Genomic DNA, 23,805 nt, shown 5'->3' with positions numbered 1-23,805 from the left:
ACTCATTCTAACTAACTAACCCTAACCAGGTAGGACTAACTCCAACTAACAGATAACTAACTAACTAACTCTAACTAAAAGAAGGCGTTCCCTTCATTAAGCAGATTGGAGCCATGGGCATTGACTAACTATTACTAACCCTAACTCAAATGAACTTATCCTAACTCTATTTAACTAACTCAAACTAACTAAACCTAACTCTCTCTGACTAACTATATCTAACTTAACCTAACTCTTTTTAACTATCTCTAACTAACCAAACCTAACTCTAACTCTATTTAACTAACTATAACTAGCTAAACCTAACACTATTTAACTAATGGTCGGTAGATGGAGTCGCTAATGGTCGGTAGATGGAGTCGCTAATGGTCGGTAGATGGAGTCGCTAATGGTCGGTAGATGGAGTCGCTAATGGTCGGTAGATGGAGTCGCTAATGGTCGGTAGATGGAGTCGCTAATGGTCGGTAGATGGAGTCGCTAATGGTCGGTAGATGGAGTCGCTAATGATCGGTAGATGGAGTCGCTAATGGTCGGTAGATGGAGTCGCTAATGGTCGGTAGATGGAGTCGCTAATGATCGGTAGATGGAGTCGCTAATGGTCGGTAGATGGAGTCGCTAATGGTCGGTAGATGGAGTCGCTAATGATCGGTAGATGGAGTCGCTAATGGTTGGTAGATGGAGTCGCTAATGGTCGGTAGATGGAGTCGCTAATGATCGGTAGATGGAGTTGCTAGTGGTCGGTAGATGGAGTTGCTAGTGGTCGGTAGATGGAGTTGCTAGTGGTCGGTAGATGGAGTTGCTAACGGTCGGTAGATGGAGTTGCTAACGGTCGGTAGATGGAGTTGCTAACGGTCGGTAGATGGAGTTGCTAACGGTCGGTAGATGGAGTTGCTAACGGTCGGTAGATGGAGTTGCTAACGGTCGGTAGATGGAGTTGCTAATAGTCGGTAGATGGAGTTGCTAATGGTCGGTAGATGGAGTTGCTAATAGTCGGTAGATGGAGTCGCTAATAGTCGGTAGATGGAGTCGCTAATGGTCGGTAGATGGAGTCGCTAATGGTCGGTAGATGGAGTTGCTAGTGGTCGGTAGATGGAGTTGCTAGTGGTCGGTAGATGGAGTTGCTAGTGGTCGGTAGATGGAGTCGCTAATAGTCGGTAGATGGAGTCGCTAATGGTCGGTAGATGGAGTCGCTAATGGTCGGTAGATGGAGTCGCTAGTGGTCGGTAGATGGAGTTGCTAGTGGTCGGTAGATGGAGTTGCTAGTGGTCGGTAGATGGAGTTGCTAGTGGTCGGTAGATGGAGTTGCTAGAGGTCGGTAGATGGAGTTGCTAACGGTCGGTAGATGGAGTTGCTAACGGTCGGTAGATGGAGTTGCTAGTGGTCGGTAGATGGAGTTGCTAACGGTCGGTAGATGGAGTTGCTAACGGTCGGTAGATGGAGTTGCTAATAGTCGGTAGATGGAGTTGCTAATGGTCGGTAGATGGAGTTGCTAACAGTCGGTAGATGGAGTTGCTAACAGTCGGTAGATGGAGTTGCTAACAGTCGGTAGATGGAGTTGCTAATAGTCGGTAGATGGAGTTGCTAATAGTCGGTAGATGGAGTTGCTAATAGTCGGTAGATGGAGTTGCTAATAGTCGGTAGATGGAGTTGCTAATAGTCGGTAGATGAAGTTGCTAGTGGTCGGTAGATGGAGTTGCTAATAGTCGGTAGATGGAGTTGCTAATAGTCGGTAGATGGAGTTGCTAATAGTCGGTAGATGGAGTTGCTAATAGTCGGTAGATGGAGTTGCTAATAGTCGGTAGATGGAGTTGCTAATAGTCGGTAGATGGAGTTGCTAATAGTCGGTAGATGGAGTTGCTATAGTCGGTAGATGGAGTTGCTAATAGTCGGTAGATGAGTTGCTAGTGGTCGGTAGATGGAGTTGCTAATAGTCGGTAGATGGAGTTGCTAATAGTCGGTAGATGAAGTTGCTAATGGTCGGTAGATGGAGTTGCTAATAGTCGGTAGATGGAGTTGCTAATAGTCGGTAGATGGAGTTGCTAATAGTCGGTAGATGAAGTTGCTAGTGGTCGGTAGATGGAGTTGCTAATAGTCGGTAGATGGAGTTGCTAATAGTCGGTAGATGGAGTTGCTAATAGTCGGTAGATGGAGTTGCTAATAGTCGGTAGATGGAGTTGCTAACGGTCGGTAGATGGAGTTGCTAATGGTCGGTAGATGGAGTTGCTAATGGTCGGTAGATGGAGTTGCTAGTGGTCGGTAGATGGAGTTGCTAATAGTCGGTAGATGGAGTTGCTAATAGTCGGTAGATGAAGTTGCTAATAGTCGGTAGATGGAGTTGCTAATAGTCGGTAGATGAAGTTGCTAGTGGTCGGTAGATGGAGTTGCTAATAGTCGGTAGATGGAGTTGCTAGTTAACACAACACACACACTTGGTTCTTCAACTTTAGAAGAAAAACAGCTGATAACAATGTTCAGGTTTGTGTGTTTTTGAGTGTTTCTGTTGTCGTTTTATCTGTTTGTGTCATCTTGTGTATTGAGTTGCGTTTGCGTTAGCTTAGCACATAGCGATGCTGGCTGACAAGGGTCAAAGGATAAAGGGTTGGGGTTAGTGTGTGTGTGTGTGTGTGTGCGCGTGCGTGTCAGACAGGAACACAGTGTGTGTTTTTGTGTTACTTTGTGTAATTGTGTGCAGGAGTGGGTTTACACACACGGACAACAGATCAGACAGAAGCAGTTGTGTTTGTCTCTGTCGACAACGTTTCCTGCCTCACAAGTTCTGCTGCTGCCCTGTAACGTCAACGACGGGAAACAGGTACACACACACACACGTACACACACACACACACACACACGCACACACACACGCACACACACACACACACACCATGAGGACCTTGACAGTCCCCAGGAGTCACAGCTGCAGAGAACAGCTGACACCTCATAAATTGTCAAAGACAGAAAGATGAAAAAAAGAAAGATAAAGGGGGGGGGGGAGTCAGGCTTTACTGATCCAGACTTTACTCATTGAGGCTTTTCTGTTTAAGATTTAGTGTTTCAAGCTTTACTAATTCAGTCTTTATTAATATAGTATTTTTGATCTATTTCAGGCTTTATTCACGTTGAGCTGAGTCAGAATGTGCTTTAGGTTTAACTAATTTTGACATTATTAATAGGAAGTAGGAAGAGATGGAAAGAGGGAGAAAGAAGAAATAAGAGGAGGATGATTCCAGCTCAGTGTGAAGCTGCTCCTTTAGTGGACACACACACACACACACACACACACACACTTTGTGTCTCTGTGATGAGTTTCAGTTCAGATAAAAGATAAAAGAAGCCTTTCATCTCTGATCACATCCATGGCTTTGTTTCTCCCAGTTAATGAACACACACACACACACACACACACACACACACACACACAGTGGATGAATGTATTGAAAATCTATCACAGAGCTCCCTCTAGAGGTGGAAGATATTCATCACAGGCTTTAGTAGTGGTTGTGTTATTATTGTGTAATTGTGTTACTGTGTGTGTTATTGTGTGTTCCAGCGCTGGCAGAGGTGTGTGTGTTATTATTGTGTAATTGTGTTACTGTGTGTGTTATTGTGTGTCCAGCACTGGCAGAGGTCTGTGTGTTGTTATTGTGTAATTGTGTTACTGTGTGTGTTATTGTGTGTCCAGCACTGGCAGAGGTCTGTGTGTTGTTATTGTGTTATTGTGTGTTCCAGCGCTGGCAGAGGTCTGTGTGTTGTTATTGTGTAATTGTGTTACTGTGTGTGTTATTGTGTGTTCCAGCGCTGGCAGAGGTGTGTGTGTTATTATTGTGTAATTGTGTTACTGTGTGTGTTATTGTGTGTTCCAGCGCTGGCAGAGGTGTGTGTGTTATTATTGTGTAATTGTGTTACTGTGTGTGTTATTGTGTGTCCAGCACTGGCAGAGGTCTGTGTGTTGTTATTGTGTAATTGTGTTACTGTGTGTGTTATTGTGTGTTCCAGCGCTGGCAGAGGTCAGGAACCCATGTTGAACACCTGACGTCCAGGTTCTGTCTGGACTCAGATCTGGCTCTGGACGGGTTGGACTCGTCCAGGATGTTGGTCATCAGTCCCTGTGAACTCAGCGCCTACACACAGAGGTGGGAGGGGCCTGTTTCATGACCCCTGACCCCTGGGTGACCTTTGACCCACTAAGACCGAGACCGCTTCCCTGGACCTGGACCCTGTGATGGCTGTGACCAGCAATGGAACCAGATCAGAAGCAACGACTGAACACTTTCATGGTTCTGTAGCAACTTTAACATTTCTAAAGGACTCATTATTGATTATTATTGGTATTGATTTGATCAGGAGCTCCACGTGTCTCATCAATAGAAACCTTCTTCTTCTTCTGTTGTTTTGTGGTTGTCCACCATCATCAGGTGATTCAGAGCCTGCTACTGGACACGATGGTGATGGTTAAAGTGGTGTTAAGCACAACTGCACATCAAAGGGTTAATAAAGAGTTAACTGCACATCAAAGGGTAATAAATGGTTGACTGCACATCAAAGGGTTAATAAAAAAGTTAACTGCACATCAAAGGGTTAATAAAGAGTTAACTGCACATCAAAGGGTAATAAATGGTTGACTGCACATCAAAGGGTTAATAAAAAAGTTAACTGCACATCAAAGGGTAATAAATGGTTGACTGCACATCAAAGGGTTAATAAAAAAAGTTAACTGCACATCAAAGGGTTAACTGCACATCAAAGTGTTATTAAAGGGTTAACTGCACATCAAAGGGTTAATAAAGGCACGCACCTGCTCTCTGACTCTGTAGGTTTACTGACACATCGTACAAAACGGACGAGGAGCTCTTCATCGCCATTACGTCGAATGTGAGTACCATGTGACTATAATAGTTTTAGTCAACAAATAAACACTGGAGTACCTCACTGCTGTCAGCACGGTAGGCAGAGTTCATTTAGTTTTAGTCGTAGGATTTTGACTAAAATACTTGGTTTTAGTCTTCAGTGTTTTCATCCCATGTGACAAAATTATATTTTTTGCTTTTGTTGGTTGACGAAAATATCAATGTTTTAATCAAGTTTTTGCCAACTTTTATTTTTAAAATTAGTCATAGTATTTTGACTAAAATGCAACTTATTGTGACTTCACAAAACTGTTGTCAATGAAAACTACGACTATAATAATTTTAGTTATCAAAATGAACACTGCTATCTGTTTGATTTTTACAGAGTAAATAAATCCTGAGGTTTGGTAAAGTCAGAGTTAATTTATTTAAGGTCTTTTGACTAAAATCTACTTAGTTTTAATCATCAGTAAATTTCGTCCCATGTATTTTTCTTTTTATTAGTTGATGAAAATATCAATATATTTTAATAAGGTTTTCGCTAACTTTTTTTTTAATTAGTCAAAGTCTCGTTACTGTCACTTAAACAATATGATTGAAATAGTTTTAGTCAACAAAATTAATACTGAATAACCACACTGATGTCAGTGTGGGAGTATTTGTTTAATCTTTACAGAGTAAATAAACCCTGAGGTTTGGTAAAGTCAGTTCATTTAGTTTTAGTTATCAGTGGTTTTCATCCCATGTAACTAAATTATACTGTTGTTTGTTGACGATAGACAATATTTCTCTTTTTTTGCCAACATGTATTTTAACATGCTTTTTGTTAAATTAGTCGTAGTCTCGTTATTGTCACTTCAAGAAACTGTAGTCCATGAATGGCTGATAGTGGGTGGGGCTCCTGCTCCACGCCAACTTAAGATGAAATCTATGCTAAGCTAACTAGCTAATAATACTATTCATAATCCTCAGTCCTCCTGCTGAATGTTTAACATGTTTCTCATTAAATGTGATCCTTGTTCTGTCAAAAACACACAAAACAATAACTTATCATTGGTCGTGACGTGTTTTTATTGTAAGAACAGGAAATAAATATTGATCCCATGGAGGTGAAAGCAGCTCAGCATAGTGAGCAGCTCAGCCGCTCTTCTTAGGAAACGCAGCCGTCACCAGTTCATACACCACGTAGCCAGCACCTGAGAAGCGCGCACACACACACAGCATGTTGGTCACTTCCTGTTCTGACACACACACACACAGATCAGTTCTTACCCACGACAGTGAGGACCATGGTGGCTCTGTAGAGAAGAGCGTCACTGGCTCCTCCTTTCAAATGAACCGGCATCCCATTATCCTCCTGTTATATAAAATATATAACATTATACATATAAAAAGTCCCATTATCCTCCTGTTATATAAAATATATAACATTATACATATAAAAAGTCCCATTATCCTCCTGTTATATAAAATATATAACATTATACATATAAAAAGTCCCATTATCCTCCTGTTATATAAAATATATAACATTATACATATAAAAAGTCCCATTATCCTCCTGTTATATAAAATATATAATATTATGCATATATAAAGTCCCATTATCCTCCTGTTATATAAAATATATAACATACATATATAAAGTCCCATTATCCTCCTGTTATATAAAATATATAACATTATACATATAAAAAGTCCCATTATCCTCCTGTTACGGCACACATACAGTGGGGCAAAAAAGTATTTATTCAGCCACAAATTGTACAAGTTCTCCCACTTAAAAAGATGAGGTCTGTAATTTACATCATAGATAAACCTCAACTATGAGAGACAATATGAGAAGAAAAATCACATTTTATGATTTTTAATGAATTAATTGGTAAATCCCTCTGTATAATAAGTATTTGGTCATCTACAAACAAGTCAGATTTGTGTCTCTCACAGACCTGTAACTTCTTCTTTAAGAGGCTCCTCCTCCACTCGTTACCTGTATTAATGGAACCTGTTTGAACTGGTTATCAGTATAAAACACACCTGTCCACAACCTCAAACAGTCACACTCCAAACTCCACTATGGCCAAGACCAAAGAGCTGTCAAAGGACACCAGAAACTAAACTGTAGACCTGCACCAGGCTGGAAGACTGAATCTGCAATAGGTAAACAGCTTGGTGTGAAGAAATCAAATGTGGGAGCAATTATTAGAAAATGGAAGACATACAAGACACTGATAATCTCCCTCCATCTGGGGCTTCACGCAAGATCTCACCCCGTGGGGTCAAAATGATCACAAGGTGAGCAAAAATCCCAGAACCACACGGGGGGACCTAGTGAATGACCTGCAGAGAGCTGGGACCAAAGTAACAAAGACTACCATCAGTAACACACTACGCCACCAGGGACTCAAATCCTGCAGTACCAGACGTGTCCCCCTGCTTAAGCCACTACATGTCCAGGCCCGTCTGAAGTTTGATAGAGAACATTTAGATGATCCAGAAGAGGATTGGGTGAAGGTCATATGGTCAGATTAAACCAAAATAGAACTTTTTGGTAAAAACTCAACTTGTCGTGTTTGGAGGAGAAAGAACACCATACCGACTGTAAAGCATGGGGGTGGTAACATCATGCTTTGGGGCTGTTTCTCTGCAAAGTGACCAGGACGACTGATCCGTGTAAAGGAAACAATGAATGAGGACATGTATCGTGAGATTTAGAGGGAAAACCTCCTTCCATCAGCAAAGGCATTGAAGATGAAACGTAGCTGGTCTTTCAGCACAACAATGATCACAAACACATCGCCTAGGCAACAAAGGAGTGGCTTCATAAGAAGCATTTCAAGGTCCTGGAGTGGCCTGGCCAGTCTCCAGATCTCAACCCTATAGAAAATCTTTGGAGGGAGTTGAAAGTCCGTGTTGCCTAGCGACAGCCCCAAAACATCACTGCACTAGAGGAGATCTGTATGGAGGAATGGACCAACTTACCAGCAACAGTGTGGGAAAACTTTGTTTAGACTTACAGAAAACATTTGACCTCTGTCATTGACAACAAAGGGTACATTACAAAGTATTGAGATGAACTTTTGTTATTGACCAAATACTTATTTGGTCAATAACAATAAATTGCAAATAAATTCATTAAAAATCCTACAATGTGATTTTCTGGATTTTTTTTCTCATTTTGTCTCTCATAGTTGAGGTTTATCTATGATGTAAATTACAGACCTCGTCTTTTTAAGTGGGAGAACTTGCACAATTGGTGGCTGAATAAATACTTTGTTGCCCCACTGTGTGTGTGTGTGTGTGTGTGTGTATATATATATATATAACATCCCATTAACACCCTACAAAACTAAAACACATACTGTATATATACTGTATGATCTTTCATGATCATGAGAAACAGACTTCACTCCTATATTATAATTATTAAATTATAACTATTTAATAATCAAGCAGAAAGTGCAATATCACAATATATATTAGGGCTGGAAAAATATTAATACATCACAATTTCCTTTTTGTTTTTTGTGACTTCATGTGAAAAAACTAAACTTAGATCAATGGAAGTAACTTCATTACATCACAGTATACATATTATATAACACATATTTATATACAGTATACATATATATATATATAATAGCAATACAAGTATGGTGATAAAATGGAATCAGGACAGAAGAACATTGTCGTGCTAAAGTGAATAGATTGTTTATGTTTAATCACATTTGTTCTATATTTATCACTAAGTCAGATGAGCTAATGTTAGCTTTAGCATGTGTAGCTAACGGCGAGACGTCTGATCTCAGTGTGTTTCATTTTATTTCTACTGTGTATTATTATAAATAAATAATGATAATATTTAACTATGAACTGTATAGAATGATGTCAGAGTGTTTATTAGCCTCTAATAATAAGTTTAATTATTAAAAAAAGATAAAATCATCAGAGTCACTGTATCTACAGGATTCCTCCTCATTCTGACCTGGAACAGTTTCTGGTTCTTGGGAACTTTGTTCTCCAGAGACCTCCTCACTGAGCTACAGATGCTCCGCCTCACCACCTGCTGGAGAACCTACACACACAGTTACACACAAATAAATATATTTATATTTTTATAACTTCTTTTGTAATAAAAACAGTTTTAGAAGTGGTTATTTCTCTACTTCTCAGAACAGTTAAATGATCTAACAAAATCATTTTAGTTTAATAGTTTAGTATTAAAACAAATGTATCGTCTCATTATTGTGACAAACTATGAAAACTATGACTATAATATTTTTAGTCAACAAAATGAACAGTGAAGTACCACACTGCTGTCAGCGTGGGAAAATCTGTTGTCTTTACAAAAATAAACCTGGTTAAGAGTTAATTTACTTTTAGTATTTTGACTCTCTCACACACACACACACACACACACCAATATATTGAGATTGAAGACATTGATATTTCTATTTTGACGATATAAAAAATGACATCACCTATACCAGGGGTGGACAAACTTTTTGGCTCAGGGGTCACATGGACTTTTAAAAATTGACAGATGGGCGGGGCCAGCACCCCATGCATACATACCTTCTTCTTCTTCTTGTCTAAAGTTCAAATTTATAAAATTTCATAACACCAACCATATGCGTTACAGATTTGCAACTTTCACCCAAATTGATCCCCAATTGTAAAGAACTGTTTGTACATTTAAGGAGAGACAGGCCTGTGTGTAAAGCAGAGCTTCTCAGTGTGTGGTAGAGAATGGAGACATGACAGGTTGACATTTTCAATTTCATGTCAATCTTCTTAAAAACCCTTTCTTCATTGACAAAGATCATTACTAGGCAAATTTAGAATCCTAAAATGTATCAAAAATTAAAAGATCATTAATTTAAGACGACATTAGATACAGTATGTGACTGAGATCAAAATGTAACGTGAAACTAAAATGCAAACATAATGATTTACATCAGCATATGAAGTGGAACCAGAAACAAACTTTTATCTGATTTAAAACATTTATTTACTTTTTTGTTTTCTTAAGCTTTTTGGAACAGATTGTAAACAAAGTGTTGTTTCCTGAATATTTGGACTGCTGTACTTTTACATTTGTTTTTTTATGCAGGTAAATAATTTCATTTAGTTTTTCAGTTTTGATTTATTTATGAAACATGATGATACTTATTCCCCGTTAGTTGATTTCATACTTTTACTGAATTCTTTTTTTTTTTGGTTTTCTACTGCACTTTTTACATTTTTTTTTTTTTTTTTTTTATTCAGATAATGAGTTTCATTTAGTTTTTGATTTATTATGAAATATTACATTACTGGCTCCCTGTTAGCTATTTGTCAGAATTATTTGGGGGGCAATGGGCACAGGTGTGTGTGTGTGTGTGTGTGTGTGTGTGTGTGTGTGTGTGTGTGTGTGTGTGTGTGTGTGTGTGTGTGTGTGTGTGTGTGTGTGTCAGTTAAATAAAAAGTATTTGCATAAAAAAATCCTCCAACATAATTTGTTAATAATGGTTATTAGCATAATTAACAGCATGTTTGGAGGAAAAGTGACGGTAGATGTTTTATTCCTTTAAAACCACAACTTTTTCTTTACAAATAATAAGACAAACAGACTTTGACTGAACTTCAGTGAAAAGTATTTACTTTATTATTAAACACTCACTGTTAACTCTTCTTTTCTTTGGGCCACTTATTGTTGTAGATGTGTATCGCTGTGTCAGTGCCGCGGTTTTGCTCCGTCAACCTCCACCTGGCTCACAAGGCGCTACGCTGCCTTAGAGCCAGATGTATTCATGCGACACCACGTGATCCCGCAATAAAATATCAACAAACAGCTTACTTTGATTATCTGACATGGAAGAACTGTTTATCTGGTCAGATATCCAAGTTTCTGCTTCTACCATGAGTAAGTTCTTCTGCAGCTTCTTCTTCTTCGTAGGTGTGTCACTGTATGTCACGACCAATCTAACTCTGCTTTCTTCCTCATCTTACATTTTCTGTCCATACCCAGTAGGATGTCAGGCATCACAGGACTAAGTCAAAGGAATACAGTCATAATTATTATATTGTAACAGACTGAGACCCAATGTAGTTTATTCAACGAGTGTTGTGGTTTCCCATGGCCGTGAAGGCATCATCGTTACGTGCAGCTTTCTCTGCCAATGTTTGTCTTTGTTTACATGTGTTCTGCGTGTTGATTGGCTGGGTGGCTGGAAAAGGGCGGGCGTAAGCAGAGAACATTTGGTTCCCACGAGCGTTGAGATAAATGATGGAGCAAGACGGTTCATTTTGTGTTTTAATTGTTTATTTTGGCTTCGGCGGGCCGGATTAAAAAGACCAACGGGCCGGATGTGGCCCGCGGGCCGTAGTTTGCCCACCTATGACCTATACCGATATACATATATTTTTATAGCTTCTTTGTATTGAAACACTAGTTTTAGGAGTCGCTGATTTCTCTCCTTCTCAGAACAACATGAAGAGAACAATTAGATGGTTTCTGACCTTCCTTTAAATACTACAGAACTCACTCACACGTGCTGTCCCTTAGAGCAGTGTTTCTCTAACTAATTCTTATCCCCTGTAGCCTTTAGCTCACATTATAAATCATTTCTTTGTGTCTGCAGATTCGTCTAAGCTTGAATTTAGGCCTTTTTATTCATTTATTTCTGATGTTTTGCTCGTTTTAGAATTCTAACTTTATCTTTGGTGTATTTTAAAGAGTTGTGCCACAAATTATTATTCAAATGTCTATTCTTACGGTTGCCATACAAACAACCCCCGGTGCTATTGTTACGGCTACCAAAGTACACGTACGTAGCGTCTTAGAATTAGGTTTAGTCTTAGTCACATGACCTAAACTGGCCAAAAAGGGGCGCTGCGTACGGAGAGAATGTCGGTATATTGATACGGCAACTGTACGGATAGCCACTGCCTATTGTTATTGATTATTGGATGAGGAAAAAAAGTCTGTGCATGTGCAGAAAAAAAAAGTCTATAATGTTAAAAAATAAACAAAAGTTCCTGTGTACCTCCTGAGAGGTGTTTAAGTACCCCTAGGTGTACACGTACCACAGTTTGGTAACCCTTGCCTCAGAGGAAAAGAATCCAAAAGTGGAACGTATTGTGCAGCTGATTGTTAATAATTGTGTCTTTGTGGCATTTTTCATCAGCAAATTTAACCCACAATTGTTTTTCTGGTCAAACTTAATTTGAATTTAAAATTATCGAGATTAATATCGTATATCGCAATTTTAAGAAATATTATTGAAATGTGAGTTTTGGTCTATATTGCCCAGCCCTAGTACAGACACAGGTCTGGTTTTACATCCTTTCCGATGTTTTGGGGCCAGAATTCACAAATTCATGAAAACATCTGGGATTTCCCACTGACCCTGAACGTGTCCTCGAAAACATAAAATATAATTACCGTAACTCTGGTAATATTGACTTTATTATAAACACAGAGTTCCTAAAGTCAAAATAATATATATGCTCACACACAGACACTTAAACGCATAGATAAAGGTAATGTATAAATCACAAACACACTTCCTGTAGTGATTGAGCGCTATGCTAAGCTAATGCTAACCGGCTCTGTGACCCCAGGCTGACAGTTTTCAGTCCTAAACAGAGCCACAGCGCCCCTAACAACACAAATAAAGCCCCATATTTAACCGGCTGCATGTTTATGTCAGAATAAAGCAGTAAAAACTCACGTTTACGTGTCTGAACATGTTTGTTCTCTCCTCAGATCCTCACAAGGACACGATCTTCTTCTGCTTCTCTCTGTGATGAGCTCAGCTCTGCTGCCCCTAACGGTCAGTAGGAGAACTACACCCTGGTAACGCCATTAACTCATTCACTGCCAGCCCTTTGCAGAGATTATGTGTACTATGACAATCTGAAATCTGAAACCATATTCTGAAAGATTAGACTCTCTAATTTCATCAGAAAAAATAATTTTGTTTCTAGCTTGTTTCGTTCTTCTGTAATCATCAGTTGAATAAAAGCAAGTTTCACACAAATCACCAGTTTGTGACAAAAAGCTGAAAAAAAATGTTTTTGTTCTGAAAAATCTGTTAGTGACTTTGAAACTATTTTTTTGCTTTAGTGACACCTCAACATTAGTTTCCTTTTATAAAACTACAAAAACACTGAGACCAGGCTTTTAATGCCAACATTAATATTATTATTATTTTACTATCTATGTCAGAATTGAATAGATTTCTGACAGTATTTTGGTGTTCCTCCAAGTCTCTCCCCCCGTCATTCTCCACACACGCAACTTCCTCCTCATCCCGTTGTCGCGGTCTGAGTTCACATCGTACTGAGTTAAAAATGTCAGTACGTGACTGCTACATACTGAGATGTACCCGTACTGGGTTATACTGGTTTTAAAAAATAAAGTTACATTAGGTTAACTGTTTTTGAATGCAATGTATATTATAATCATGTTTTTTGGGAAAATAAATGATTTATTTTCGTATGGAGTTTTATTATAATCATGTCCCTGAGCTCCTTCTTGTCGGTGTCTGGTGATGGCGTGTCCTTCACCATGAAGAAGAATAACTTGTCTATTATTTTTTTGTGGCGTTGGAACCTCTCCTGCCTCATAAATTGAGCAGTTGTACATTTTTGTACAAGAAAAAAGCCATTCAGCACTCGTAAAATAACATTAGCTTTGAACCTTAGCTTTGAAATTACATTTTTTATCTCAGCACAGCAGAAGTAGCATAAAATAATTTTCCGGTGGTGCACATGCTCATAACCGATCTCAGACCGATGTGAACTCAGAACATGACACCAGACATGCTGAGTGTCACCGCTTGCTCTGTTTTTTTTTTTTTATCGTCTTCTGTCACCATCACCACACTCTCAATAGTTCCACACATGCTGTGGTTGAGTGTGAGCTGCTGTGAACTGGTGGGAACTTCATCATCAACTCTGTAGAACCATTTTCTGTCTCGTGAACTCCTTTCCTCTCCCTCTGAGCTCTGCTCATCACAGGTGGTCTAATGAGTTAACTAGCGTTATGAAGGATAGAATTAGAAAAAAACATACTTTTAATGTCTGGATTCACACATGCATGGGCAGACTGTATATATAGAGTCTGCCCATGCATGTGTGAATATATATACAGATGTATTACTCACCTTAGTTACAAATGTTGCTCACTGAGGACACCTGCTGGTCAATGTTTACGGGATTTTTTTTCTAGATCATTACACCCACTTTAGTCATTTTTAAAAGCCCTTTGTGCAGTCACTCCTGTAGATTCTACGCAGCTTTCAATTTATCCTGAGTGATGATGTCATCAGTCTCAGCTCTCCAGTGATTGGCTCTGGCGCGCAAGTGACTGTTGTTGCTCCTCTTCTGGAGGACAATTTTATGAAATAATTTATAAACGGTATTATTGCAGTCCAGAGAAATCTAACGTTGCATACCTTTGAACCAAGCAGCAGCCATGTTGAAAGTCTCAGCTCTGTCTGTCCCTGAACCGCAGAGATATTTGAGGAACACACACACACACGCGCACACACACACACCAAACGACAACAAAAGATTAAAAATACTAAATACTAAAAATGTATACAAAAGAACAACAAACGCATCTAAATACATAAATATAAAATGACAAATATTACAGAAAAGTAAAATAAAACTCACAATTATACAAAAAATTATCCAAAAACCAACACAAACTTTGTTGTTTCCTAAATGAGTGAAACTCTAGAAACTGTAACGACCTCAGAGCTGGATTTTAAAGTTCAATCATCTTTTCATAATGAGGTTTTACACTCGTTTCACCGCTAGAGGGCGACATGTACAAAGAAATGTAGATCTATAGATAAATAAATCTATACATATATATACTAAGCTATCTATCTGTATAGATCTATAGATAAATGTGTAGATCTATTCATCTATCTATAGATCTATACATCTATCTATCTATATAGATGTATAGATCTATACATCTATATAGATAGATAGATAGATCTATAGATAGAGCTATTGATAGATAGATGATAGGTAGATGTATAGAAAATAGATCTATAAATAAAGCTGCTCTATAGACAGATTAAAAAAAAAAGTTAAATCATAACTAAGTTTCTTTATAAATTGATTAGAAATCATTCATCACTTCAAAATAAAAGCACATGACTTATTTATTTTTCCTGAAAACCAAACAACAGGAAGTGAAAGTTTGAAGAGGATGAAGTTTTTCACTCTCTGACATTTACTGCGTAGAGCTTTATTTATTTATGTATTTATTTATTTAATGAAACTAGTCTAAAACCTCATTAGGAAAAGATGATTTGTGTGTTTTTGAACTCGTTTTTTGTGTTTTGTCATTTTGTGTAATTGGTGTCTTTTATTCAGTTGTGTGTGTTTATGGAATAGTTTTGTGTGTTTTCTGCTCAATTGTGAGGATTCTGACGTGTTTTTCATTGTTTTTGTAAAAGAAGTTTGTTGAAATATTCACTTTGTTCCTAAAAGTAGTGAATCTGATCTTCTGCTGATGAGGAATCTGATGTTTTAGTGGAAGTTGGACATGATCCTGTCACATACAGTGACACCATGCAGTTCCTTCTCCTCTCTGTGCACGCGCATGTCGTCCCACACGCACTCAGACAGACTGTGTGTGTCATACTTTCCCTGATTCACCGTCCGAGGCTTCCCCCGCCTCGCGCTCCTCCATCAGAGGAAAGGAATGCTGAAAACTATGTAAAAGTTTCCGAGTAGTGCGCGTGAACTGCTGCGCGTCCCCGTGCGTGCGCCCTCGCAGGGTGGCGCGGCACACACGCACACACCCCGTTAAGTAGCGCACGGTGTGGCGGAGTCTCTCATTTGGATCTGAGTGTGAGCAGCGGACACTCCGTCTGTCCTCCACCGGCCCACGGACCTCCAGCTGCGGATCCAGAGTGTCATTCAGCCCGGACAGAAGCACGGGACACGCACTCCTCTGCAGGTCAGTCCTACCTAACCTCTGCAGCTCCACTGTGGGATTAACACCGGTGCGTAAATACGCACGGATGGCGCACTTTGGCACAGGACGCGCAGCTGTTTCCAATCAGATGGAAACTTCAGATGTTTGAGCTGAGAAGGGTTTAGATCAAAGTCATTTTAGTTCAGGGGCCAAATACGGAGCAGGGGCCACAGATTGTATGCGTAAAGACGATTCAATTCAACATTATTGTTCAATAGTTTACACTTCTACGTATACATAAAATACTAATATGTAAGAAACCGACCATATCCATGTAATAAGTCATCTACACTTTAAATTTTCTAGATTATGCGAACAATTTCTATTTAATTAAGGGAAATATTATGTCATAATTTGAGGAAAATCAAAGGATTATGAAAGAATTTAGAGGTTTTTTTCAACAGTTTAACATAAAAAAATGACTAATCATGTGATATAAGCAGCAGGAGTGTTGAGTTTCATTTACACAATGATTCATGTTTTCTCTCATTTTTACTTTTTCTCCTGGGGGCCAAATTGGATGCTCCAAAGGGCCAGATTTGGCCCCCGGGCCATAAGTTTAGATGTTTGAAATCAGATGTGATGGAAGTGATGTGGGTTTGGTTCTTATGTGATATCACAGCTCTGAGGTGTGTGCGTTCCCTTTAAATCCAGATGTTTAATGAATTTTATTTGCAGCAGTTGTGAATGTAGAAATGATATTAATACAGTTTGTTCCATAAAGCTGAGATAGACTGTAATACCTGCATATTTAAAACATCTTTGCCTGTTGAGGTGGAACTTAAAGTGACCTTTTCATTTCATTCTGTTGTGAAATATGTATTTTTTATTGTTGTCATGAACCAAGCTTGTAGAAATGTTGTTTTTTAAATTCATTTTATTTTCATAAAGCTGTGATTCAGGTAGTTTACCTGCTGATGCTGAGGAACGGCACATGTTTCTTCTTCAATATTTGAGTTTATGATTAATTTCCTGTCATTATTCTTCAGCTTTGACCATATTTATCAATTGTCTGCTGATATTAAAGAAATTCATTCATTTTTCTTTAATATTTCAGTTTTAAGCCTTTTTTTGGAGAATAAAGACAGAATGACGTAAAATGCATCTGTATTATTTTAGTGAATATAATGACTTCAGGTGAAGGCAGAGAACGCTTCATGTGTGATTTAGAAACTTTTTAAGGCTTTTTTTGGTTTAAAACCAAGTGAAAAGCTGAGGAAGAACAAATCCAGAGCAGAAACACACGTTTGTTTGGATTATTTGATGATTTTGCTGCAGATGAACAGATCTTAAATCTGACTAAATGTGATACTAGCATTGTGTCTGTGATATGTGTGTGTTCATGTGTGTGTTGTGTTGTTGTGCGTGGTGGTGGTCCTATGAAGCCCTGAGGCGTCCCTGGAGAAGCCTGACCTTCTTCTCATTTCACAGTTTCCTCCTGAGCTGCTGATCCTGAAGAGATGGAGAACAGCTACAGGACGGCTACAGCATTCCTGGCACTGCTACTGCTGTGTCTCAGTGTGTCTCAGGCTCAGAACCCAGGTAAGCCCTCCTCTGTTCTTCCTTCTCCTCCTCCTCCTCCTCCTCTTCTTTCTCCTTTATCTTCACATTGACTCTGAATAAAAACACGTTTAAAGTGTTAATGCGACTGTGAGTGAATTTGTTTCAGTCCTCGTTTGAACTTCCTTCAATGATTTTGTTTTTCCACTCAATCATTTTCCTCCTCAGCAGGAGTTCTCCTCCCCATGAGCCTCACAACAAAGGATTCTGTGCATTTTGTGGATGTTTTGTGTGTTTTTTGGGTGTTTTTTTTGTAGTTTTGAAGTTATCTTGGGTTTTTCTGTCATTTTGTGTATTTTTTTGTATTTATGTTGCAGTTTGTGTGTTGGAATGGAATAGTTTTGTGTCTTCTTTGTAATCATTTTGTGTTTTTGTTGTAGGTTTTTGTGTGTTTATGGAATAGTTTTGTGTCTTTTTTAAATGTCATTTTGTGTCTTTGTGATGTAACAATGTTTTAGAATCATTTAGTGTATTTTTCTTGCTGTTTTGTGTATTTTTGTTGTTTTTGATGTGTTTTCATCTGATTCAGGTTAAAGTTGTGTATTTTTTCTTCTAAACTGTGAGAATCATTGAGCTCTTGGAGTTTTCTAGGAGCTTCTGTTCCATCTGACTTCAGTGTTGGACACTAGGGGGCGCCTCTAATGAACTGTTTCTGTTTAAATCAAAGTTTAAGATGAAAAAAAGAACGAAAGAAAAGAGAGAGAAATGATGTGAGGTGGCGTGTGGCCAAGGTTCCTCCCTTCGTCCTCCTCCAGTCGGAAACACAGTGTGAGTTTGGTGTTTTTTCCAGAGGAGGAGGAGGAGGAGGAAGAAGAGGAGGAACATGAAAGAAAGGAAGGAGGCCTGAATCAGGCCTTTCAGGGTCACAACCCTATGAAGGGTCAGAACCATAGAGGTACAAAAGTTAGACAACCCTGTGCAAAAAACAGCTGATGTTACACATTTAGGGTTTACAAAATAAGAGCAGCTTTAAATAGACATAGACACATAGACACTGACTAAGAAAGATATAGATAAAAAGATAGATAAGGGTCACAAAATAACAGCAGCTTTGTTCACTTTGCTGTTAGGGATTTGAATGTGTGTATAGATATACTGTATATAGATAGACACTGAGTTAGATCGATATATACTTATAAATAAATATATAGATACAATTTTCACTCATTGATCTGGAATGTGTTAGAATTTAAAAAGCTGAATAAGCCAAATAAATACATAAATAATCTGAAATAAAATAAAACTGTAGATTGTTTGTTAATAGATTGTGATGATTTCACTTCTTCATCTGTTCTGAGACGTTTGTCCATAATCTGGTATGAGACTTGGACCGTTTAGGGTCCATCCCTTCAAAATAAAAGCCTGAGTTGCCGTGTTTTCCACACTTCTGGACATGGACGGCTCTCGTTGTGGATTCACCAGGTTGGTGGCTCCTCCTCCTCCGTGGCTAATGCTCTTTTTATTCGTTTAAACGTCTTGTATAAATGTCCCAGTCAAGCCTGGCCCAGCGTCGGCTTCACGACAATATTTCACAATGATATTCTTCTTCTTCTTCTTCTGCAGTCCCAGTGTGTGGTTGGTGGTCGTGATGGTTTCATCTGGAGACAAATCAGTATTTGAGTTTAACAAGAAAAGCCTGTGGAAAAGATTTCATTTTAAACTGCATTAGCAGCGGAAGTCGTACCATCTGCCTTCTTTAAATAATGAAATAAAAAAGCACTTTAATAGTCATTTTTAAAGCTTATTTTTGGGAATTTTCTCACAGAAACTACCTTCAGCTCAGTGAAGCAGAGTAAACTGACAGGAGCTCATTTGTCTGGCTTTATTCCCGCACTGATCTCATATCATTTCAGCTGCAAACTGCAAATTTTCAAATTTAAATTCCCCAATCTGGAACAAATGTTGGAGCAAACCTGGAAAACGTCACTTTAAATGTTCATCAGTGGTGAGTGAGCCACAGTGGAGCTGCTCCGTCATTATATGAAACATTTCCTGCTTTATTACGCTCACAATTCCCACTTTGGCAACTCGAGTGGAGCAAAGCAGCTGAAACCAATCACATATCCGTCTTTTTTTGTTTAAACCTCAGCTTTTAGGACATATTTCTCAACCTATGTAAGCCTTTTAGAGGACGTGGTCTATTGTTAGGAAGGAAATGAGAAGCTTTTCCCCCTGAATTCCCGTAAAACCAACAGAACGTTGTCTGGTTTCTGTCCTGGACATCTTTCACTACAGATTAGCATGCTCGAGCTAGCTTGATTAAATGTAGCTACTACATTAAATCTATCAATATTTATGCTAGTATCAAATAATCAATAGGTTTAAATGAAAACAAACACATTTCCGTTCATTCTTTTAAAATCATTGAGTTTTTAGTTTAGTCTCAAACTCAGCACCTTTTTAAAAACGTATGTTAAAGTTTTTAATCTAAAGCAGGGGTTCTCCGGTCTCACCCTGGGACCCACATTTTGCCACGATCATTAAATCGTGACCCAATTTTTTTTAATTCAACCAACCAAATTTAGTTTTTCTTAAATAGCTGTTGAAAACACACATATGTAATATTTAAAAAAAAGAACATAAATCTATATACTTTCCTGTGCAACATACATGTCAAAAGACACGTCTAACATGTGAGTAAGTAATGAAATAATTTTAAATATTTATGTATTTTTGACCAGCTGTCTGTGACCCAGCCAGTACAGGTCTGCGACCCACTTTTGGGTCCCGACCCACCAGATGAGAATCACTGATTGAAAGCACACAACAACTACTGAAAAGCAAACAACTTTGTTTACTAAACTAAACAAAGAAAAAAGCCTGTTTGCTTTGTAGATTCACAAAGTTTGATAGTTTCCCTCAATTTCAAAATAAAAGAACCAATGCTACAAAGCACACAACAATTTATTTAGATTTATTCTTTTTTGACACTTAATGGCAACTTTTTTGTTTACATTATCTTCTTAATTATTTTTTAAGAACAAGAAAACACCAAATGTTGTGAAAAGCGAAACGCAGCCGAAAGCTGATGATCAGACGGCCCGATGCTAATTTTTCTAGGCTAACGTGTTTAAATGAAGCTCAGTTGGGTGGAAACCTGCCCAACCTGGCAACACCTGTCTTCTCCTGAAACATTAGCACAGCTTTATGACTAAAACTGGACAAATGTCAGTTCCTGAAGTAGGAATGTTGTTTTTTTCTTAGCTGCTAAATGCTAAAAGCTGCTCATATTCTTCCTATGATGACAATAACTTTTCGCCGCTACACTGAAACTTTATTTTACCATCCAAAGTCACTCAAACAATAATTATTTATCATGAAGAAACAGCCTTAGTAAAGCTAATTAAACCAAACTCTATCAATTTATAGCATCAAAGTGAAGTTAGCATCGAACAGGTCGGTTTCCTCTGCGCAGATAAATGCTTTTTAGCCGTTGAATGCTAACAGTTGTTTATATTTTTCCTAAAATGGCATTAAATTATTATGTTGCTCAGTTAAAACAATAATGTATCTCCCAAAGTCACTAAAAGGGAAATATTGCTACATTTTTAGCTGTTTTAAAATGCTAGGTTTTAGCTTAGCTACAAAACCAATTCATGTCACCTGTTAGCATTTAGTAGCTAAAAAAAAACCAAGTCATGACTGAAGTTCAGACGTTAGTCTGGTTTCAAAGCTGAACAAGTCGATTCTTTCTGCGAAAATCATTGGTTTTTAGCTAATGAATGCTAACAGTTGCTTATGTTTTTCCTAAAATGGCATTAAATGGTTTTGTTGCTAAAAAGATTGGCTACGTTTTTAGCTGCTTCGATAAATGCTATGATTTAGCTTAGTAACAGAACCACTTTGTGTTAGCAGATGTTAGCATTTAGACACTAAATAATGGTTTAACTTTCAAATAAATGGAAAAAATGCTCAATAATAGCATAAACTTTCATTATTAAGGCTAAATTAGCTTCTGCGTTAAAAAAACAACAACAATGGTCTGCTTTTTAGCAACTGTGGGAAGTAAATGACTACTGAGCGACAGAACTGCAGCTGTTAGCATTTAGCAGCTTAAAAACGTTTTAACTTGGTAACAGAACAATTAAACAGAGTTTTAGAAAAGAAATGGAACGTTTTAGCTTTCAGCAGCTAAGAAAACAATCTACCACATTATTGTTTTTACTGACTTTGGGAAGAAAAATGTTTTAGCTTAGCAACAAAACCAATAATTGTCAGCTGTTAGCATTTAGTAGCTAAAAAAAAACGAGTCATGGTTAAAGTTCAAACGTTAGTCTGGTTTCAAAGCTGAACAGGTCGGTTCCATCTGCACAAATCATTGGTTTTTAGCTAATGAATGCTAACAGTTGCTTATGTTTTTCCTAAAATGGCATTAAATGGTTTTGTTGCTAAAAAGATAAGTCTGGCTACATTTTTAGCTGCTTTGATAAATGCTATGTTTTAGCTTAGCAACAGAACCACTTTGTGGCAGCAGATATTAGCATTTAGACGCAAAATAAATCCCAAATTCAACCAATAATGGTCTGGTTTAAGCCCCAGAGTTTCAAATAAACGGAAAAAGTGTTGTATTAGGGCAAACACTTTCATTATCAACGCTAAATTAGCTTCTGAATTTGAAGCGGAAGCATTTTTTTTTGCTAGTGGCAGAACTGTTAGCATTTGGCAGCTTAAAAAACATTTTAACTTGGAAACAAAACAATTTGATGGAATTTCTGAAAAGATATGGGACGTTGTAGCTTCAGCAGATCGGAAAACCTGTCCTGGTTTAATTCTAACAATTGACCACATTATTGCTTTTTAGTGACTTTGAGAAGTAAATGACTGTTTTAGCTTAGCAACAAAACCAATTAATGTTTAATAGCTAAACAACAAGTCATGATTAAAGGTCAGATGTTCGTCTGGTTTCAAAGCCTGAGGTCTTTTATAAACATTTTCTACATTATGGACCAGATGGTTTTCTGTTAGCATGCTTCGCTAGCTTCACTTTTAAGCTAAAAATGGTTTATTTCAGCGTAAACTCTAATTACTGTGGCTGAAAGTAGTTTCTGCCTTTAATTAATCAGCTAAAGAATCTACCACATTTCTCTTTTCAGTAACTTTAGTAGAAAAGTTTTTAGCTTAGCAACAAAACTGTTTTAGAACCATTTTAGAAAGGATATATAGCAGCTGCTAGCCTTTAGCAGCAAAATAGCCAATTATTCACGCAATGTGAACTAAAGTTGAACTTTTAAAATCGTTTTGTGTTTTAAAGATCTGTTAGTTTATTTCATGCATGCTTGAGCTAGCCTGATTTTAACTGAAATATCAGTCGTTTTATTCACTTTTTCATGCTAATGACAGTCCAGCTAGCTAGGCACTCCTTATATTTCACCCCAACCTGAAGAATATCTTTGTCAAATATTTCTAATGGTAACAAACCTTTGTACAAACCTCGTGTACATGGAAACTGTTCATTTGCTCCAAGTTGTTGTAAACAACTTTTCATGTACACGTGCATGAGTCGAACCGATGGGTTTAGCCACGGGAAGACGGTCACGTGTTTGTTCCACAAAGTGTGTGTCGCAATGGAGACGATGAGAACGATCGTCCAGATCTACGTCCATTGTATCGCATCGTCCGCCCCCTCGAGGGTTCAGTGTTTATTCAGCATCTTTGGTTGGGTTGAGGACATGGAGGTTCAGCCCACAAACATCACGTCTGCTGACAATGAAAAACTGGAGAAATAAGGCCTTGATTGGATATAAAGAAATGTTTTTAAAAGCACGCGTGTATCGGTATCTGAAAATTAGTGTTGGACAATTTTTAGAGAAAAGTGAAACGTGTGAAAGCAAAGAGGTGGAAAATGAAAGTAACCGTAACGGTTAGACGCTGATTACGTTATCAACGTCAGAAAGGAACTACTCGGCACAAACAAAGTCGTGAGTTGGGATGAAATGTTAAAAATAAAATATTGATTGGAAAACGTGGAACAAATACATACATTAAAAAGTAAAGCCAAAAATATGAAGAAAAAACTTTAAGTTAATTGACTAAAAAGTATTTTTAAGTACAGTAATTTCATAAAAGTTCTCTAAAAGTGTACTTAACTAAATGTATTGTTACAAATTGCATGAGTAAAATAAAATTACTCCAAAATGTACTTAGGAACCGTATGTTAATGTATTGTTGAAATTACTTGGTAAAGTACATGTACTCAAAAATGTACGTAAACCGTTTCATAAACTATTGTTGTATCATACTAAAAAGAAGTATTTAAAGTACAACTACTCGTAAAATGTACTTCAGTACAGAAAAAGTTTTGTTGAACTAAATACTATAATAAAAAACTCAAATAATGTAAGTATAGAACTTTAAAGTATAAAAACACACAAACTCAAATATGTCTTTAAGTAGAGTACTTAAATACAA

At 37.8% G+C, this 23,805-nt stretch overlaps 3 protein-coding genes across 7 annotated transcripts in view; 2 read left to right on the top strand and 1 right to left on the bottom strand.

The window, feature by feature from the left end:
* Nucleotides 1-4,515, top strand: part of LOC114458288 (polypeptide N-acetylgalactosaminyltransferase 14-like) — a 78,258-nt gene extending 73,743 nt beyond the window's left edge. Inside the window, 2 exon segments of the mRNA XM_028440684.1 lie at nucleotides 2,693-2,812; nucleotides 3,997-4,515. Coding sequence (XP_028296485.1) covers nucleotides 2,693-2,812; nucleotides 3,997-4,155 — 279 coding nt within the window. The 3' untranslated portion in view covers nucleotides 4,156-4,515.
* A 1,379-nt stretch (nucleotides 4,516-5,894) lies between these two features.
* LOC114458291 (cytochrome c oxidase subunit 7A2, mitochondrial-like) lies at nucleotides 5,895-12,685 on the bottom strand. Its single transcript, XM_028440688.1, has 4 exons — nucleotides 12,563-12,685; nucleotides 8,833-8,922; nucleotides 6,120-6,204; nucleotides 5,895-6,043 (listed from the first exon to the last, which is right to left on the bottom strand). Exons 1-4 carry the CDS (start codon nucleotides 12,578-12,580, stop codon nucleotides 5,985-5,987), a joined length of 252 nt encoding a protein of 83 aa, XP_028296489.1. The 5' UTR covers nucleotides 12,581-12,685; the 3' UTR covers nucleotides 5,895-5,984.
* A 2,822-nt stretch (nucleotides 12,686-15,507) lies between these two features.
* The window catches only part of col12a1b (collagen, type XII, alpha 1b), a 66,482-nt gene continuing 58,184 nt past the window's right edge, over nucleotides 15,508-23,805 (top strand). For 4 of the 5 annotated variants that reach the window (XM_028440516.1, XM_028440519.1, XM_028440518.1 and 1 more), the window contains exons 1-2: nucleotides 15,508-15,819; nucleotides 17,269-17,379. In XM_028440516.1, the coding sequence (XP_028296317.1) occupies nucleotides 17,298-17,379 (82 nt within the window). In that variant the 5' untranslated portion in view covers nucleotides 15,508-15,819; nucleotides 17,269-17,297. Of the gene's footprint in view, nucleotides 15,820-17,268; nucleotides 17,380-18,456; nucleotides 18,820-23,805 lie in introns of those variants that run through there. The other variant, XM_028440520.1, reaches the window with a different exon arrangement.

The sequence above is a fragment of the Gouania willdenowi genome (assembly GCF_900634775.1).
Source record: "Gouania willdenowi chromosome 24 unlocalized genomic scaffold, fGouWil2.1 scaffold_320_arrow_ctg1, whole genome shotgun sequence".
Lineage (NCBI taxonomy): Eukaryota > Metazoa > Chordata > Actinopteri > Blenniiformes > Gobiesocidae > Gouania > Gouania willdenowi.
This window is presented reverse-complemented; position numbering and strand designations above follow the sequence as displayed.

Excerpts from the sequence above, each read along its gene's own strand:
- LOC114458291 (XM_028440688.1), bottom strand. Across the intron at positions 6,205-8,832 it reads AGAACCAGAAACTGTTCCAG|GAGGATAATGGGATGCCGGT; the intron begins GTCAGAATGAGG and ends TTTATATAACAG. Across the intron at positions 6,044-6,119 it reads CATGGTCCTCACTGTCGTGG|GTGCTGGCTACGTGGTGTAT; the intron begins GTAAGAACTGAT and ends CGCGCTTCTCAG.